Raw genomic sequence first — 19,836 nt, 5'->3', positions numbered from 1 at the left:
AGAGAGAGAGAGAGAGAGAGAGAGAGAGAGAGAGAGAGAGAGAGAGACTAAGGCTGGATATGTAGAAATGAGAGATGATGAGTTCCCCAAAGAAGATAAGGTAGAGACAAAAGAAAAGAGGTCCCAGGCAGAGCCTTAGAGACAATTACATTTAATGGGTATGACATAGATAAAGATCTATCAAGGGAAGTGATCTAATGGGTAGGAAATTAAACGAAGAGAGAGCATTATCATGGAAGGACCATGCTGGAGAAGAAAGTGATAAACCATGTCCTGTGCCACAGAGGGGTCAAGGATAAAGACTGAGGGAAAGGTGATTAGATGTGTCAGTTGAGAGATCATTGGTAACTTTAGAGAGGGGAATCTTATTTGAATGGTAAGGTCAGAAGCCATATGGAAGAGGATTTAGAATCCAGTGAGAGGAAGTAGAGGCATACAGTATAGGTGGCTCTTTCTAGGAGTTTAGCTGAGGAGGAGAGGAAAGATAGAGGTTAGAAGCTATTGGAGATAATCAGATCTATTGGGAGGGGATTAAGAATGGAGGAACCAGTAGATAAGGAGTGATTAAAGATTAGAGAGATAGATGATAGATAGTAGGGAAATATGCTAGAGAAGATGGGAGGCAATAGAATCAAAGGTATACAAGGTTTACAAAGGTATACAAGGGTTGGCCTTGTTAAGAAGGGCTACATCTTTGTCAAAGACTAGAATGAAGTTGAGGACATTTGGGGAGGATGTCAGAAAGATATAGGATAAGAAGAAGGGGAAAAAGGGAAACTCTTGGTGAATGGTTTTAAACTTTTTGTTTAATGTATGAGGTACTCAGTTGAGTGGGTAGAAAGGGAAGGAGTGCTTTGAGTTGTTTGAAAAGAATTGAGATTTGTAACAACCACAGTGGTAAATGAGATGGAGAATTAATTAGGGAAAAGTCAAAAGTATTTCCTTGCTACAGTTTGTAGCATATTGAGATTAGTTAACATAAATTTGAAACGGACCTGGTCAGCATGATTTGTGACTTCCTCCAGCTCTGTTCACCAGCATGTGAGTAGGAGTAAAGGAGGAAGATGGTCAGGGTGATACAGGTTTGGCAATACACAGTCATCAGTAAGTCAAAAGGGCAAGGGATTTGAAGCTAGAGCATAGTGGAGAATAAAAATGGTTCAGTGGGAGAAATTGGGAAGGGAAGAGTGTTCAGGGATGATGGACTTCCATCTGAGGGTTAAAGGGATTGGAGATGGCAATAAGGGCGGAAAAGCAAGGTTAGGAGTTTGCAGACATGGGGAGAGATAGAATGGTAGAAGATTAAGATTAGATAAAGAGATTTTGGAATTCAAGAGCGTGGAATTAGAAAAGTTGTGGTTATGACCATCCTTGTGTACAGCTGAGTTGGAGTAAAGGTTTAGGTCATGGCAGTTAATTGAGTGGTTTGAAGAACTAGGAGGTCAAGGTATCTGAGGAAACCTCAGTATGTAAGCTGAAATCTCCTAGTATGAAGGCAGAAATTGGGATGGAGAGGAAAACTTTGACTGAGTCATTAAACTCATTAAGGAAGGAGGATGAATATCCTGGGGGTTAAACACCAGGATCTGGATTAGGTGATAAATTCGGATAGTGTTAACTCCAAAGTAGAGGCTATTGAATGATGGCAGTAGAGAGAAAGTCTGAAAGTGGTAATGGGAAGCAAGGAGTGAATACTGATTTCCCACTGAAAACAATGAATTAAGGGTTATGAAAGAAAGTACAATCAGTACTGGAAAGGGTGTCCAGAGTTTCAGGAGAGTTTCAGTGTCATCAGAAAGGAACCAGACCTCAGTGAGTGCTAGAAGATGGAAGGAACAAGAGAAGACGTTTAAGATGAGAGGAAAATAGTTAATAATGGAATAAGCATTCCAAAGGGTACAGTGGGATGGATGGATAAATACATAGATAGATTAGATAGATAGACAGATAGATAGACAGACAGACGGACGGACGGATGGACGGACGGATGGATGGATAAATAAATAATGGGATTGAGGGAGTGGACACCTGGGGCTGTTCTTCACTAGTCAGGAGTTCAGTATTGCTGGGATAGGGATAGGGATAGGGATACTGATAGCATACTGAAAGTATGCTAACTAGTGGAGAGCTGAGTCTAGGCAAAATACCAGTATATGGGAAAGGGCCAATAAGAAAGGCAGAAGATTAAAAGGTTCAAAGTTGTCCTTCACCTTCTTGACCAGACAAGTTCCTGATCAGATGGTGTGGTGTGTCTTGTGAGATTTGGGAAAGTCTGTCTCACAGCAGGCACACACAGAAAGAAGTATGTTCTGGGGAGTCAAGGAGCACAGTCAGGAGACAGGAGGTAGCATGTTCCAGGGTGTGGTGTATACCAATATGGGGTGTATACCAATCATGATTTACCAGTAGATCACAAAAACCTCCCTGTAGTTTCTGAAGCCACTCTCTGACAAATGCAGTCTAAACTTCCTTGTCTGAATCATGTCATCTGAGTTGGTTTCCCTTTTCTTGGACCCAAAGACCAGGGACTGGGGACACTGAATGATATAAAACCTAAGATTTCTGTATTGGAGAGAAATGGGTAGAAGTCTCAGAGAGGCTGATTTGGGCTTGATAGAAGGAAACACTCCCCCACAATTAGTTCTAGTTGTCTGAAAGTAGAAAGAGTTGCTATGGAAAGTAGTGGATTTTCCTTCACTGGAGATCTTCAAGTGATATTGAATGGCCACTTTTTGGAGATGTTGTAGTGGAGATTCTCAGCTAGGGATGAGTTGGATTGGATGGCTTCTGAGATCTCTTTCAATTCTAAAATTCTGTGATTAAAAGAGACTTGAAATGAATCCTTTTGTCAAATGAAAGTATCACTTTCCTATTTTTTCATCTTGCACATTCAAATCTTTGTATATAGTGCCTTGGAGATATCTGCACATGCTTATGTTTATTTGACCATACATGTCAGCATAGGTTTAAGCGCTCCACATTCATTAACTTGAGACCCAAGGAGCATGCACCATGTCCACTGGCTGCCATATGCAATATCATGAGAACATGCTCTTTGATACAGATGCACATAAACACATGAAATAACTTTCTACTCTTTTACCACAGCCCACCCTCCTCACCCCTAACAACTCCTTGTCCTCAGCGCAGAAGAGTCTATGTGAGGGTGTCTGGTGTAGTGGGAAAAGGAAGCACTGGCCTAGGAGTCAGAAGAGCTGGCTCTGCCAATAATTGCTTGCACCTCAGTTTCACTATTTGTCAAATGAGGCAGTTGTACTAGACTATCTCTAAACTCTTGGTGGGTGTAGTGTATGCTTGTCTTGGAGGGCTGGAAGAAGCTAACTGGCAGTGGGAAAGGTGAAATCACATTGTTGGTTAAAGGTTCCTGCCCTGCTTCTTCTCCTGGCTTCCCCCTACCCCACCCTAGGTATTCATAATGTAGAAGGTGTAGCTGTGGATTGGATGGGAGACAATTTGTACTGGACTGATGACGGGCCCAAGAAGACCATCAGTGTGGCAAGGCTGGAGAAGGCAGCTCAGACCCGTAAAACACTAATTGAAGGCAAGATGACTCATCCCAGAGCAATCGTGGTAGACCCACTAAATGGGTAAGTTCCCAGGGGTTCATGAGATTATGGAAAACTGAGACCAGAGCAGAACCCAAAGTACATGTAGCAGAGGGGAACACATGGCAAGAATGGGACGGAAAATAAAACAGACAAGAAAAAGCTCTTACAGTGGAGGAGAAGTGGGGGAAGGTGAGAGATAATGAGTGAATCTTATTCTCATCGGATTTGACTTAAGGAGGGAATAACATACACACTCAGTCGGGTATGGAAATCTACCTTACCCTACAGGAAAATAGGAGAGAAGGGGATAAGAGAGTGGGGGGGATGATAGAGAGGAGAGCAGATTGGGGGGGGTAATCAGAAGCAAACACTTCTGAGGAGGGACAGGGTCAGAAGAGAGAATAGAATAAAAGGGGGGGCGGGATAGGATGAAGGGAAATATAGTTAGTTTTTCACAATATGACTATTATGAAAGTGTTTTGCATGACTGCACATCTATAACCTGTATCGAGTTGCTTGCCTTCTCAATGAGGGTGGGTGGGGAGGGATGAAGGGAGAAAATTTGGAACCCAAAGTTTTGAAAACAAATGTTAAAAATTGTTTTCACGTGCAACTGGGAAATAAGATATACGGGCAATGGAGTATAGAAATCTACCCTGCCCTACAGGAAAATAGAAGGGGAGGTGATAGAAGGGAGGGCAGATTAGGGGAAGGGGTATTCAGAATGCATGCCATCTTGGGGTGGGGGGAGGGATGAGATGGGCAGGAAGTTTGGAACTCAAAATATTGTGGAAGTGAATGTTGAAAACTAAAAATAAATTAATTAATTTAAAAAAAAGAATGGGATAGATAACAGGAGTGGGGGAAGGAGAGGAAACCAGGTATTGGGGAAATTCAGTGCCCAGCAGCTGAGGCAGAGAATACTAGAACAAAGGCTGAAGTGGGGGAAGGAGTCTGTTTGGAGGGGTATAACATGTAAGAATTATCCCAGAGAGGAGGAGAAAAGAGTCCATTTTATGGTGATCATAAGTATGGTTTTAGGGGAAAATAGTATGAAGAGCCAGAAGAGTCCTTCAACATATGGGCCAGAGGGTAGAATAGCATGATCCTATGGTGTCAAGACAGGTGGAAACAGGAGGCTGAAGGGCTTGGCTTCGACTCTTTGTTGTCAACAGGTGGATGTATTGGACAGACTGGGAGGAAGACCCCAAAGACAGCCGCCGGGGAAGACTGGAGCGAGCCTGGATGGATGGCTCCCACCGGGATATCTTTGTGACATCCAAGACGGTGCTGTGGCCCAATGGCCTGAGCCTGGACATCCCTGCTGGACGCCTTTATTGGGTAGATGCCTTCTATGACCGAATTGAGACAGTACTACTCAATGGCACTGACCGAAAGGTGGGGCTATCTGTATGCATATGTCTGTATGTTGCTATGTGTCTGCATCTTGTCTGTGCTAGTGACTGGCCTAGGACTTACAAGAGAAGGATATCCTGGCCTCCACCCCTTGCTGTTAGGAGAAGAAAGAAGGCATCACCAAGGGTCAGGGTCTTTCAGCCAGTTTTTTGTTTGTTGGTTGGTTTTGGGTTTTTTTTTGCCTTAGAACTCTGAGTTTAAAAGTGTAGGAAATTATCAGTGTGGAAACTCCTTCCACTGATATAGATCAGCCCCTCATCTACACCTATATCCAGGGATGAGATGTGGCCCTATCTTGGAGAGTGGATCTCCCCAGTCTAATGGAGAAGACAGGACCTATACCAAAGACATAGATATAGAAAACTAAACACAAGGAGGATTCAGGATAAAGCATGCTACCCACCTCCCAGCATAGAAGTGATGGACTCAGGGTGCATAATGAAACATGTAAATTCTGGACATAGTCGATGTGGGAATTTGTTTTGCTTAACTGTCTACATTTGTTCCAAGGGTTTTATGAGGGAACTGGGAAGGGGAAGAGGGGAAGGAGATGAGCCTAGGATTGGCTGGGAATGAGGATGGGGGGAGTAGAACACAATGATGGGCATCAGTGAGTGAAAGCAGTAATGACCTCCAGGTAGGCCATGAATGGGCAGCTAGATGACCCAGTGGGTAGAGCACTGGGCCTAGGAGTCAGGAATATCTGAGTTAAAATCTGGGCTCAGACACTTAACTAGCTGTGTGACCTTGAGCAAGTCACTTAAGCTCTGTTTGCCTAGGAGGCAGCTAGGTGACTTAGGGAATAGAGTGCTGGGCCTAGAGTCAGGAAGATCTGAGTTAAAATCTGGCCTTAGACACTTACTAGCTGTGTGATCTTGGGCAAATCATTAAACCCTTGTTTGCTTTAATTTACTGGAGAAGGAAATGACAAACCACTTCAGTATCTTTGCCAAGAAAACCTTATGAACAATATGGTCCATGGGGTGATGAAGAGTTGGACGTGATTGAATGAATGAACAACAAAAGGGGGACAGCTAGGTGGCGCAGTGGATGGAGTACCAGCCCTGGAGTCAGGAGGCCCTGAGTTCAAATCCAGCCTCAGACACTTGACACTAGCTATGTAACCCTGGGCAAGTCACTTAACCCCGATTAACTCAGCAAAACCACACACAGTCACACACACACACACACACACACGCACGCACGCACACACACACACACACACACACACCCCCAACAGGGCCATGAACAGGGGCTCTCATTCTTATTGGAATTCCCCAGGACTGCATTGAGTAGTGTTGGGACTATCTTATCTATGCTTGCCTTTCCTGACAGCCCAGGAAGAATTGCTGGGACTTATTCACCTCCATTCCACAGACATTCCATATGGTACCTGGTTAATGTAGCTTTCCCAGTTTTTCTGATACCTCCCATACTAGGTTCCCCACTCCTGACTCAGTGACATCTTTCAGTCTAAGTGACCCTGTATGTCTCCGAGCTTCCCTATAATGACCCTTGTGCCTGCTCATTGTGCCTCCCACCAAGACCCCTCAATCCTTACTCCCCCCTCCCTCTCCAGATCGTGTATGAGGGCCCTGAGCTGAATCACGCCTTTGGCCTGTGTCACCATGGCTCCTACCTCTTCTGGACCGAGTATCGAAGTGGCAGCGTGTACCGTCTAGAGCGGGGCGCTCCAGGCACAACTCCTGTTGTGACTCTGCTTCGAAGTGAAAGACCCCCGATCTTTGAGATCCGCATGTACGATGCTCAGCAGCAGCAAGGTATATAGGGTCCAGGTCTAGGGGAGACGTTTGGTTGCCCCCTCTTTCATATGGAGAGCAGCCACATGACATAAAGCAGACTAGACTTCAGTTGGACCGGGGGGGCAGCTTTTTGGCAAAAAGGGCCAGTCATCCAGACCCTTTGTCTTTTTTTCCCCAATATGGTAGATTTGGGAGGAGAAATTCCTGTTCCACTAAACCTAAGTCTTTACCTCTCCTACTCATCTTCTCTCCCATTTCCATCTCTCACCAACCCCTGACCAAATCATCTCCTTTTCTTCTCCATTTCTTCTTTTTATATCTCTTCACTCCATTCTCTTCTCTGCATCTCCCTTCTCTGGCCCTCTCTGACCCTGCTCCCCACTTCATCTCCCCATATCCCCACCCTGGTCTTCTGTCTATTCCATACTCCCGCCCCATTCCCTGATTTTGACCCATCCCCTACAGTGGGTACCAATAAGTGCCGTGTGAACAACGGTGGCTGCAGCAGCCTCTGCCTGGCCACTCCTGGTAGCCGACAGTGTGCGTGTGCAGAAGACCAGGTGCTGGATGCTGATGGTGTCACCTGCCTTGGTATGAGGGGACCTGGAAATGTGGGTTGGCCTGGGCTGGGGGGGAGTCCTTTGTCCTGGCATTGGGTGGGAAATAGCCACAGAGTCAGATCAGTGATGCTGAGAGAGAAGCTTGGTATTGAGGAATCCAGAAGGAGGAAGTGGGGAATGGGCAAGGAGATAACTTTGAAAAAACCAGGGAGACTTGAGGAATTTAGGGAAAGGGCTGGGACAGGCTATTACAAGGGAGGAGAATTGGAGCAGTAAAGGGTAAGAAAGAAGTTTAAGAGTTTGATGAGAGTCTTGTGGTTAATTTTCCCTAATGGATAGGAAAGTGATCTGATGGGTTTCTTGGTTGAGAAGAGAATATGAGAGATTCAAGAGAGGCATAAAAAGGTAAACAGGAAAGAAAAAAATGTTATTCAGTAAGCGTAAACTGTTTACATTTGTACATGGGAAGATGATACTTGTAAAAAAAGAGAGAGAGAGAGAGAGAGAGAGAGAGAGAGAGAAGAATATGAGCTGATGAGGTTTAGACCTTCATCTCTCTAATAATAAGGTAATCTCTCTAATAATAAGGTCATCCTCTCTCTCTAATAATTGATCACTTTTCCATTTCACCCCTACTTGGGGATCTGCAGCAAACCCGTCCTACGTGCCCCCACCCCAGTGCCAGCCTGGTGAGTTTGCATGTGCCAATAGCCGATGTATCCAGGAGCGATGGAAATGCGATGGGGACAATGACTGTCTGGACAACAGCGATGAGGCCCCTGCCCTCTGCCGTAAGTGACCTCACCTCATCTTCCTTCCCTTCCCTAGGCCTCCTCTCTGTGAAGTTTAAAGGATGCTCCTGTGGCATGAAGAAGCTGGGGACTTCCCTTACTGTCCTCACCCCCAGTTTTCCCCTCTTTAGATCAGCACACGTGCCCCTCTGACCGCTTCAAGTGTGAGAATAATCGGTGTATCCCTAACCGCTGGCTGTGCGACGGGGACAATGACTGTGGCAACAGCGAGGACGAATCAAACTCTACCTGCTCAGGTGCGGCGGTGCCCTCTGGGGTCCGGGAGAGGAGGGGGCCAGGCAGGGGAAGGAGCTAAGTAAGAAAGGATAAGGGGCACACAAGGCTGCCCTGTGAGAGTTGGAGGAAGAGAAGAAAGAGGGAAAAAAACAACCCAAGGAAGATAGAGGCGGGAGAAAAGCTGAGATTTAGGCTAAAGGAGTGGGCTGCAGGAGCGGTTCTGAAGAAACTGGGCCCGTTATTCTGTATCTCTGTAAGGCAGAACAGATCTGAAAAACTAAGACAGCATAGCAGGAGGAAGGAAGCTAGACGTTAGTGTGTACCCCTCCAGGTAGCAGAAGACCGAAAAGATTGGGGACATCTTCCTTCAAAAGCACAAAAGAGAGCCCAAGTAGGGAAGAGGGCTTGGGGACTTGGTGAAGTGGTTTACTGAGTTTAGAAAAGAAAATAAGATGAAATGGAGTCTTGGTGGGGAGGAAAACAGGAGTCATTCTCCTTCTGGAACATTCTGTTCTGCAGCCCTGTAAGCTATGGAAAAACCAGCTATAGAACCAGAGGACATAGATTAAAATGCCAACTCTGCCACTTAGTGCTCATATGACCTTGGGAAAATGACTTAATTAATTAATTGATGGATTGATTGATTACTGTCCCTATTCCTTGGTATCCTCAATAAAGGGATTGTACTAGATGACACTCAATGTCCCTTCTAGCTCTAAATGTATGACTGTGTATGACCCTGTCACTTTTATTGAGGATTTGAAGCTATAGCAGAAAATATGGCAGTGAGACCTCAAGGATGACCCGGGAGGTAGTGAAGGATGGGGCATCGGTGTGCGCACTCACAACTTCACCCCCGACTTTTGACCCACAGCCCGAACCTGCCCCCCCAATCAGTTCTCCTGTGCCAGTGGCCGATGCATCCCCATCTCTTGGACATGCGACCTAGATGATGACTGTGGTGACCGATCCGATGAGTCAGCCTCATGTGGTGAGAAACTAGGAAGGGGAAGAAGTGGAGAAGAAGGCTGTGGGCTTTGGGTGGGGTTACAGGAAGGGCTCCTGTGGACTCCTTGTGTCATAGACAGCTTCTTGCTCTGAGGTCCCCCTGATTTCCCACTGGGATGAAGGGTACTAAGTATAGAGGGGCTCCCTCCCTCCATCCTGCCACTCTCTTAAAGGATTATAGTAATGGCCATTTCTAGGCAGTGTGGTGTGGGGGTAGTGCTCTGAGGCTAGAGCCATCCACTCACCCCACTGGCCCCTCTGTGGCTTACCCAAACCTCATTCCTCCCATACCCACAGCCTACCCCACCTGTTTCCCCCTGACTCAGTTTACCTGCAACAATGGCAGATGTATCAACATGAACTGGCGCTGTGACAATGGTAAGGGCTTTCCCTCTCCATTCTCAACTCCCTCTCCTTTCCTTCCCATCTAATTGTTGAGGCATTAGAGCTCATAGGACAGGCCCTGGATAAAAGAGTAGGGTGGTCCGACCTAAACTGGAGTCTCCCTCCCTCCAACAGGCTGAGGTCCTGCTATGTTATCTAGAAGAAAAGGGAGGGGAAGGAGCTTGGCACTTGGTTGGGCCTGGCTAATGGGGGACGCTGTCTAGAAATATACTCAAATGAGACAATGCCTAACGTAATGTAAAGAGTCTTGCAAACCTTAACAGGCTATATAAAGGTCGGTTATTACTACTGTGTTGTTGCCTTTTTCCCCTCTCTTGCCCCAGGCTAAACCTGAGTGACTCTTACTCCAGCATGGGGCAGGGAGGGCAGGGAGACAAAAAAGGAGGAATAGAGCTGGGGGTCTTAACCTGGACCCATGAACCAAACCATGTTTGGTTTTTTAAAAAAATACTTTGATAACTTATTTCAGTAGAATCGGTTTCCTTGGTAGTCTTCTGCGTTTTACTTAATGCATTTAGAAAGCATTATTTTGAGAAGAGGTCCATAGATTTCACCAAACTTGCCAAAGAGGGGCTGTGACACCCAAAAAGGTTAGGACCTCCTGCCCTAGGGGTGCCAGCATTAGGGACCAGGGAAGCCTCCATCCCTTTTCTCACACCCTTTTCCCCTGGAGTCCTTGCCCTCCTCACTGAATGTCTGCTCCAGGGAGCCAGCCACGGACCAGGTGATGCAATGTCTGAGCAGAGGGTGTCACTGTGTGTGTGTCTACATACGTGTGTCCTGTCATTGTCTCGGGGTCTTCAGACGCTGTCATGTTGTCCCCAGGGTGCTTCTGTCATGACTTAGTTGTGAGAGTGTTGAGTGTTGTGATGTTACCAGGTTGTGCTCTGTCTGTCATTGCTGAGTCTTGTGTGCCAATGGTTCCCCTGGCGGTTTCTGTGTTTCAGAGAAGGATTGTGGGGACGGCTCTGACGAAAAGACCTGTCCTGAGCCTGCCGGTCAGTGCATAGTAGCACATGCACCATCAACTCACACAGAGCCTCTAGTCCAGCCCTGTGGGCAGCTCCATCCCCCCATGATCCTCAGCACCTCCATCAATTTCCCTGCCAGACAGTTCTGCAGATCCTTGCCTCCCCTCCCCCCTCCCCAAGGACCTGGGGGGAGGTGGGGCAAGAGTTGACAGCCTAGAGAGAATGAAAAACGCAGAGATGAGAAAGGAAGGGGAAGGGATAGAGAGAGGGGAAGAGAAAGAAGGGACAGAGGGAGATTCTATGTAGATGAGAGCTGGGGAGAAGGTGAGAGGAACTTTGTGGAGCAGGCAGAATGGCCTCTCATGAAACAGGCTTAGGACTTTTAATCATGCATAATATTAGAAGCCCCCCACACACACTCCTCTGATGAGAAAACCAGCCACCCCAGTATATAGAGAGACAGAATCAGCCTGATCACTGGGTGCTAAGGCCCCCTTAGCTCTGATGGACCACTACTACCCAACTGCTGGTGGCCCAGTCCCCCCAGGATTAAAATGCTCTAGGGGGTTCCGAATTTTGTGGGGAGACAAATTGGAGCGGAATTTTGTCCCTCCTATCATATAGGAACCAAGGTGAACTAGGGGCTGCTTCTAGGACCTCTTTTTTCCCCACTGCCCCCTAGAAAAGCAGAGATTCCTGCAAAAGAAAGAAAAGAAACAAAGGAAGGGAGGGAGGAAAAGAGAAAGAGAGAGACCAGAGACATACCCCCATCCCCTCCCAAGTGTGATTGAGGAGAGACTGCTGTTTCTCCCCAGATGGAGGCCAGGACATGGGAAGGAGGCTCTGAGAAGCATCCCTCTCCCCCCCTCCCCCAGTCCTCAGCTGTGTGGTCCATGGTGCATGCTGCAGTCTATGCAGTTTCTGTGTCTTTTCTGTTTGTTGTTTTCCTGCTGGGGGTGGTGGGGAGGAAGCGGAGGGAGTGAGCAGTCCTGAGGGTCTGGGGGCGGTCTGGAGTCAGGGTGGAAGGGTGGAGGGAGGCACCAAGCGGGAGGCTTGGGGGAGGCCTGGCTCTGCTGACACTCTCGGTTTCTTCCCTTCCCTGCCCGCTCCCCTCCCCCACCCTGTCTGCCAGACAATGACTGTGGAGACAATAGTGATGAGGCCGGCTGCAGTCACTCCTGCTCCAGCTCGCAGTTCAAGTGTAACAGCGGTCGGTGCATTCCTGAGCACTGGACTTGTGACGGGGATAACGACTGTGGAGACTATAGTGATGAGACCCATGCCAACTGCACCAACCAGGGTGGGCATCTGAAGGAGAGGGGCATGGGGGGCACCAGTCAGGGCAGGCACCTGCAGGAGAGGAGCATGGCCCGAGCTACACCAGCTACGCTAACTGGGGTGGGAGCCTCAGAGGGACTCGATGGCAGGGAGCTGCACCAGCCAAGACGAGCATCTAAAAGAGAGGGCTCTGAGGGGGCACAGCAGCTACAGACCCACACCAACCCTGGAGAGCACATAGCGCAGAGGAACTTGGGGCTAGGGTGGGGGGAGAAGGGGCCAGATGCAAATTAACTCTGCTTGGCACCTAGAGAGGAGAGGCATACTATTCATACTCAGAGTCACATAGAGGAGAGGGGCATGAAGGTAGCACAGAAGCCAGAGCCACACCAACCATTATGGGTACTTAGGTAAGAGCTTCACAGGGAAGGCACAGCAGCTATACTCATGCCATCACTACTAACCAAGGTGGGCATTGTAGAGGGGCACAGCATCCAGAACCCTGCCAACTGCACCAGGATGGGCACCTGAAAGAAAAGAGCTTGGTGGTGTTTGGGGATGGGGGCAGACACTGAAATGAGACTCATAACCACTTCATCAATCAATCAAAAGTATTAAGTGCTCACCATGCCGGACACCTTAGGGAAACAAAGAAGGATAAGACACAGTCCCTGTCCTCAAGGATCTTACAATCTAGTTGGGGAGACAAGACACACATACATGAAAAGATAACTAACAAAACAAGGCAGTGTGTGGTAAGTGAACGATACAGGCGTAGGTTCTGTGGGAGTCAATGAAGGGGGGAGATAACTGCACCTCGATGGTTAAGGAAGGCTTTCTGGAGGAGGTGGGACTATTCATCCTTTAATAGGATTTAGCAAATAAGTCAGGCAGACTCCAGTTTGAGTTGAAAAGTAGGCAATGGAAGAGAAGGTTGTACAAGTACAATGGAGCTGGACCCTGAAGGGCCGTGAGAGGCTGTAGGGAACCATGGCAGATTTTTTGAGCAGCGAAATGAGAAGTTGAAGGTACTATTTTAGGCAGATTAATCAGCCAGGGAGATGGAAGATGAAGAAACAAGGAAAGCAGCTAGGAAGCTATTGCAGTAATCCAGGTATGAGCTGATCAGGGACTGAGCTAAGGTGACGGCAGAGGAAACAGCGATGAAAGGGCAAATGAGAAAGCCATTGGGAAGGGAGAATTGAGCAGGCCATGGTGACAGATTTGGTGTGAGCACAGATGGTCACTTCAGAGGTGGAAAGACATGAGGGAGTAGGCAGAGGAGAGCATTGTATGGTTCTTGCCTGGGAAGGAGGATTGGAGTCCCTTGAGGAGAAAGAAATACCCAGGGTTATTAGGTTGAACTTGGGGATGAGGACAGAGGCTGTCCCCAAAGCCTTGCCCTAACGTCCTCCTCTGCCCCTTGTCTTCAGCCACTCGACCTCCTGGTGGCTGCCACACAGATGAGTTTCAGTGCCGGCTGGATGGGCTGTGCATCCCACTTCGGTGGCGCTGTGATGGAGACACAGACTGTATGGACTCCAGTGATGAGAAGAATTGTGAAGGGATCACACATGTCTGTGACCCCAATGTCAAGTTTGGCTGCAAAGATTCAGGTAAAGAAAAGAGGCCCTTGGGGGTGATGTGGCAGGAGGCAAGAGAGAAACTGGGAAGTAGAGTAGGGAAGGAGACTGGGCTGAAAGGAAAGGGAAGAAACATTTCATAAAGCACCTACTATGTGCTAGGAGCTGTGCTAAGAGCTTGAGAGAGGGTCCACTCAGAGAGTATGGAAGGAGACCAAGATAAAAAGAGGAGTACTCAGGGAGAAGGGAAGGAGCCTGGGTTGAAAGGGAAGGGAAGAAACATTTATATAGCTCCTACTATGTGCCAGGAACTGTCCTAAGAGCTTTAAAAAGGGTCCATTCCAGGAGTAGGGAAGGAGATTGGGATGAAAGAGAAGAGAAGGGAAGAAACATTTATATATACCTACTATGTGTGAGGCACTTTAAGGGAATCCACTCAGGGAGTAGGGAAGGAGACTGGGATGATGGGGGAAGGATTGTCCATGGGAGCAGGGCAGAGACGATGCCCTGTGCACAGTCTGAGGTGGGTGTAGCACCATCCCAGAAAGGAAATTGAAAATACGGTCCATGGTAGTACCGAGTCTTCAGTCCTCCTGGGGACTTCTTGTTCCCAGTGGAACCCAAGCCACGTCTACATCACACCATCCCTAGAGAGGCCAGTTGAGTCTTACATGATGGAAATGGGGATCATACGGGGATCAAAGATTAGATGGCCTTACTCCTGCCAACTGTCCACTCACACTACGTCTTCCCAACCAGGACGGTGTATCAGCAAGGCATGGGTATGTGACGGGGACAGTGATTGTGTGGACAACTCAGATGAGGAGAACTGTGAGTCCCTGGCCTGCAAGCCCCCTTCACACACCTGCGCCAACAACACCTCTGTCTGCCTGCCCCCTGACAAGCTCTGTGATGGCAACGATGATTGTGGAGATGGCTCTGATGAGGGCGACCTTTGTGGTAAATTCCTGGTGGGTGGGGCCAGTCTACACGGATTTATTTTCCTCATGCTACGTGCCTAGCTAGGGGCCATCTTAGCTTAGAGGTTAGACTGCTGAGGAATTAGGAAGACTTAGTTTCAAATCCCTACTGCTGATGCTAACTAGTTCTGAGACCCAGGCAAGTCTCATCACCTCTGGGTGCCTCAGGCAACTTTCTAAGACTTATCTGCATCAGCTGAGGAAGCGTCTATACCGCAGTTACTCACACTGGTGAAATCGCCTATCACTCATGAATTCACATAGATACTGGGCACTGTGCTGGGGAGGGGAAAGCCAAGGAGAAGTCATTGTCTCTGCCCTCTAAAAACTTACCTTCTTGTTGGGGAGACTAGAGTAACACAGGAAAATGGTTAACTAAGAATGCAGATGAGATAAATACCGAAAGGATGGATGAGACAGTGAGTTGTAGGATTCAGAGCACCCCTGATTGGTCACGTTGGTCTGGGCAGGGCAGTGATTGGCACTTCAGCCCAGCCAGAAAGGATAAGTGGGATTGGAGGCTATCGCTCCACCACCTTAGGGATTTGGCTTAGGACAGGTGGAAAAGAGAAAGAAGGGTATCCCAGGCTGAATCAAAGGCAAAGTCTGGGTGGAAGGAAAGCATTAGGGTGTGTTTAGGGGACAGAAAGTAAACCAGTTTTGCCAGAAAGGAAAGTTTGTGTTCGGGAGTGGTGGGAGATAAAGCCAGGTGGGGCCAAACCCAGGAGGGATTTCAGAGATTACCAGGCAGGGCAGCATGGCTTTGAGGGGCAGGTCAGGGGTCAAGGGCAGGTAGGGAATGGGAAGGGACCTTCAGATGGGAAATAGACTGGACAAAAGTAAGCTTTGGGATGAGAACATCCCCCCCCACACACACACACATCCCCACACCCATGCCCAAATTCACAAAGGAGGAAAGGATTCCTTATTGCCTGTTTACAGTTGTAGAGATTAGGACACAGACAATGATACTAAGCAAAATAGGATAAGCATCTACAAAGTACTGTCGAAGTTCAAAAGGAAAATCCAACTTTCCCAGGGCGGGGTATTAGTTGAGAAGCCCTATAGGGGTCATTTCTTTCTTAAGATTTCCAGTGATTCTCATATACCTGGTTGGGAAGAGATGGTCTAGGCAGGCTTTCTGGGGGCCCATTTGGGCTGGGCCTTTGAGATCCACCTTATTCTCTGACCACTTTGTCCTGATCCCTCTCCTTCTGATTCCTTCCCTGCAGACCAGTGCTCCCTGAACAATGGTGGCTGCAGCCACAACTGCTCCGTGGCGCCTGGGGAGGGCATCTTGTGTTCATGTCCTCTGGGCATGGAGCTGGCAGCCGACAACCACACCTGTCAGATCCAGAGCTACTGTGCCAAGCACCTCAAATGCAGCCAGAAGTGTGAGCAGAACAAGTTCAGTGTCAAGTGTTCTTGTTACGAGGGCTGGATGCTGGAGCCCGATGGCGAGAGCTGCCACAGCCTGGGTACGGACTGGGCAACCGTCCTGGGGACTGGAATAGGGGAGGGGAGGGGTCCCTGGGGAGTTGAGGGCTGACCTATGGACGCCATAATTGGAGGAGCCATACATCGGGACCCCATTTTGCAGAGAGTGGGGGTCTAAGCATCAGAACCTTTCTTGAGGGTCCTGTCTGGGGCTGACAAATCCCAGGACCCCCCATCCCAGGCTGCAGGTTGGAGTGGAAAAGCCAAGGACGTCTAGGTCCCTAGCTGACCTTCCCCCTCTCTCCTCAGACCCTTTCAAGCCTTTCATCATCTTCTCCAATCGTCATGAAATCCGTCGGATTGACCTTCACAAAGGGGACTACAGTGTTCTGGTGCCTGGCCTTCGGAACACCATTGCTCTAGATTTCCACCTCAGCCACAGTGCCCTCTACTGGACTGACGTGGTAGAGGACAAGATCTACCGGGGAAAACTGCTGGACAATGGAGGTGACTGGACAGGGACAGATGATGATACATAATAACGTGGGATGAAGGAGAGACGTGGACAGGGATATAAAGAGAGACATGCAGAGTAAACCTGTATACTCCCGGAGGCAGAGACAGACAGACAGGGGCCACTGGCTCTCATCCCCTACCCTCCCTGCTAATCGAGTTAGACTCTGCTTTAAGTCCCGTCGGCTGACGCCCCGTAATTATCATCAGAAGAGCTGCCAGCCTGATAATTAGCATAATGAGCAGTCTCAGAGCTGGAATTGGAGCTGGGCTTATTGGAAAGGGTTTTTTTTGGGGGGGGGACACCCCTTCTCAGAAGTAAGAGGTGTATTAAATAGGAATCAGGGGGAACCTAGGAGGTTATGAGCCGTACTCGCATCTTTGGCCCTGGTTTGATCCCTATTCTTGGCAGGTGAGAGGGGCAATTGAGGGAGCAGTAGAAATCTGGGGTTGGAGAGAAGGAGAAGGCACAGAGGAGACTGGGAACATGTCTGAGGTGGTGAGACTCTTGGACTGCCTATATTCCTCCCTCCCTCCCTCCCACCCAGCAGGATCTAACCTCATTGCAAACCACCTCCCCCCACTTTAGCACTGACTAGCTTTGAGGTGGTGATTCAGTATGGATTGGCAACGCCTGAGGGCCTGGCTGTAGACTGGATTGCTGGCAACATATACTGGGTCGAGAGCAACCTGGACCAGATTGAAGTGGCCAAGTTGGACGGGACGATGAGAACCACCCTTCTGGCTGGAGACATAGAACATCCCAGGGCTATAGCACTGGACCCCCGTGATGGGTGAGGTTTCCCCTGGTCCTCCTCATTCAGGTTGGAGAAGTTAGGTGGTTTATTGGATAGAGTGCTGGATTTGGAGTCATCAAGGCCTGAATTCAGATCCTACCTTAGACACTTATAAGCTGTGTGACCCTGGTAAAGTTACTTCACCACTGTCTGCCTCAGTTTCCTCATTTGTAAAATCAGAATAATAATAGCCCTTGATTCCCATGGTGGTTGAGGGGATAAAATGAGAAAATATGAAACTTTGTGAAACTTAAACCATTATAAAAGGGCTATCATTGTTACTATAAGGCAATAGCTCCTTTTCTCCCTTCCCCTCAGGATTCTGTTTTAGGCAGGCTGGGAACTTTCCTCTCATGGTCTTCTCTCCTTATTCTGTTACTTTTATACCTTCACCCCCACCCCAGGATCCTATTCTGGACAGATTGGGATGCCAGCCTTCCCCGAATTGAGGCAGCCTCCATGAGCGGAGCTGGCCGACGCACCATCCATCGGGAAACTGGTTCTGGAGGCTGGCCCAATGGGCTCACTGTGGACTACTTGGAGAAACGCATCCTCTGGATCGATGCTCGGTCAGTCTCCTTCTCTTTCCTTAGACCTCATCCTCCTGCCTATTCTGTAACCCTTTCAGCCACTCAAAGGCAATCTCTCAACCCCAAATCAGAGTCTTTTCCCCTGGCTCCCCACTGCTCTCTGGTCTCCACCTTCCTGAGCGGCAGACTCAGTGAAGTCAGGACCTTCCAGGGTCAGCAAGGGCTCTCAGGACCCTTGAAGGAGTGCACTAGCAGAGATAAATCTAGGGTGAGAAATGAGGGAAGCAGGAGAAAGAAGCAGGCATTATTAGAAAGTTGGAGAAGAGCAGAGGTTAGTCTGATTCGAGAGTGGAGATTGCTCAGAGAATCTAGGAACTCAAGGGGGAGCAGAGCTAAAGACCAAGAACAGGGTGGATAAGAGGAGGTATGAATAGAGTTTAGTGGGTTCTCACTGTAGTCTTACTTCCACCAGGTTTGGAGGGAGTCAGTGGTTAATTCAAGGCTCCTAAGCTTTAGGAGCAGTAGAGATACAGAGGAGCCGTGGCAGAGGGCAGGCTGAAGGAAAGGGAAGCCTGAGAGTGAATGAATCTTGGCAGCCCCTTTACTCTATCCTGTCTGTAGGTCTGATGCCATCTACTCTGCCCGCTACGATGGCTCTGGCCACATGGAGGTGCTTCGGGGACACGAGTTCCTGTCACACCCATTTGCAGTGACGCTCTATGGAGGAGAGGTGTACTGGACAGATTGGCGAACAAACACGTTGGCCAAAGCCAACAAGTGGACTGGCCACAATGTCACCGTTGTCCAGCGGACCAATACACAGCCCTTTGATTTGCAAGTGTATCACCCCTCCCGGCAGCCTATGGGTAGGGAAAACTGGAGGAAGGAAAAGCTGATAAATGGGGAAACAGTATTCTGTTCTTGGGTGAGAGGGAGGCCTGGGTGGGAAGCAGAGAGAGATGTATGATACATCTTTATGGCCCTTGGGTAAGCAGGAAAGGTCCCCCTTTTTGCTTGGCTTCCCTCCATGTTGGGATAATAGAATCCCAATGGGATGGAATACAGGAGTGGAGTCAAGGTTGGGGACAACGATCCACCCAGCCTGGTACTGGCGATGGAAGGGAATTGTAGAATGGGAAGATAGTTGGACCAGAGATATGAGGGAGAGGACGAGGTTGTGACAAGGTGGCTAAAGAAGGAAGGAACTTGAAGTGCCAGGCAGGAAGAGAAGTTTTCCAGGAAGGGAATCTAAGAGTGGAAGACTCTACTGCCCTCCTCTCTCTGACCTCCAGCTCCCAATCCCTGTGAGGCCAATGGAGGGCGAGGTCCTTGTTCTCATCTGTGCCTCATCAACTACAACCGAACTGTCTCCTGTGCCTGCCCCCACCTCATGAAGCTGGACAAGGACAACACCACCTGCTATGGTATGGAAGTGGAAGGGTAGGGTCTTCAACTGAGGCAGGGGTGGGCAGGACTCAGCTGTGGAATGGTAAGAAGAGAAGGGAGACTCATTCATTCAACAAATGTTTTTTAAGTACCTACTCTGTGTGAGTCAATGGGGATGTTTTTCTTTCTTTGGACCTCATCTAGCACAGTGCCTGGCATACAGTAGGCAGTTAATAAATACTTGTTGACTGATTGATACAAAAAAATGGATCATGGAGTGTACAATCTAATGAAGGGAAGGGTAGAAATGCATGACTAGCTATGATGCAAGGGAGAGTGGGATAAGTGACAACAAGAATTCCAGGCAAAATATTATGAGAAATTTGGAGTCAAATCATTTTTACCTGGGTCCAGGCATTGATAAAGGCTGAAGGAAGGGGTACAGTTCAGGAAGGAGTCAGGGAAGGTTTCTTGTTGGAGATAGCACCTGAATTGGGTCTTGAAGGATGAAAGAATGAATAAGAAGAATCAGAGTGCCTCCTTCCCCAGAGATCAAGTAGATCCTTATGTATATGATGAGAATTTGAAGACAGAGGGCTGCCCATGATGACC

General features: G+C 48.3%; 1 protein-coding gene across 1 annotated transcript in view; it reads left to right on the top strand.

The window, feature by feature from the left end:
* LRP1 (LDL receptor related protein 1) overlaps positions 1–19,836 on the top strand; it is a 112,655-nt gene that overhangs the window by 37,032 nt on the left and 55,787 nt on the right. The window contains exons 12-28 of the mRNA XM_027854936.1: positions 3,428–3,608; positions 4,745–4,967; positions 6,565–6,766; positions 7,214–7,339; positions 7,959–8,099; positions 8,231–8,356; positions 9,211–9,327; positions 9,642–9,722; positions 11,853–12,020; positions 13,432–13,614; positions 14,341–14,541; positions 15,794–16,039; positions 16,308–16,505; positions 17,101–17,305; positions 17,713–17,877; positions 18,460–18,704; positions 19,131–19,262. Of these exons, the coding sequence (XP_027710737.1) occupies positions 3,428–3,608; positions 4,745–4,967; positions 6,565–6,766; positions 7,214–7,339; positions 7,959–8,099; positions 8,231–8,356; positions 9,211–9,327; positions 9,642–9,722; positions 11,853–12,020; positions 13,432–13,614; positions 14,341–14,541; positions 15,794–16,039; positions 16,308–16,505; positions 17,101–17,305; positions 17,713–17,877; positions 18,460–18,704; positions 19,131–19,262 (2,940 nt within the window). The remainder of the gene's footprint in view (positions 1–3,427; positions 3,609–4,744; positions 4,968–6,564; positions 6,767–7,213; positions 7,340–7,958; positions 8,100–8,230; positions 8,357–9,210; positions 9,328–9,641; positions 9,723–11,852; positions 12,021–13,431; positions 13,615–14,340; positions 14,542–15,793; positions 16,040–16,307; positions 16,506–17,100; positions 17,306–17,712; positions 17,878–18,459; positions 18,705–19,130; positions 19,263–19,836) is intronic.

Source organism: Vombatus ursinus, unplaced genomic scaffold (genome assembly GCF_900497805.2).
Source record: "Vombatus ursinus unplaced genomic scaffold, bare-nosed wombat genome assembly UNPS02010769.1, whole genome shotgun sequence".
NCBI classification, from domain to species: Eukaryota; Metazoa; Chordata; class Mammalia; order Diprotodontia; family Vombatidae; genus Vombatus; species Vombatus ursinus.
This window is presented reverse-complemented; position numbering and strand designations above follow the sequence as displayed.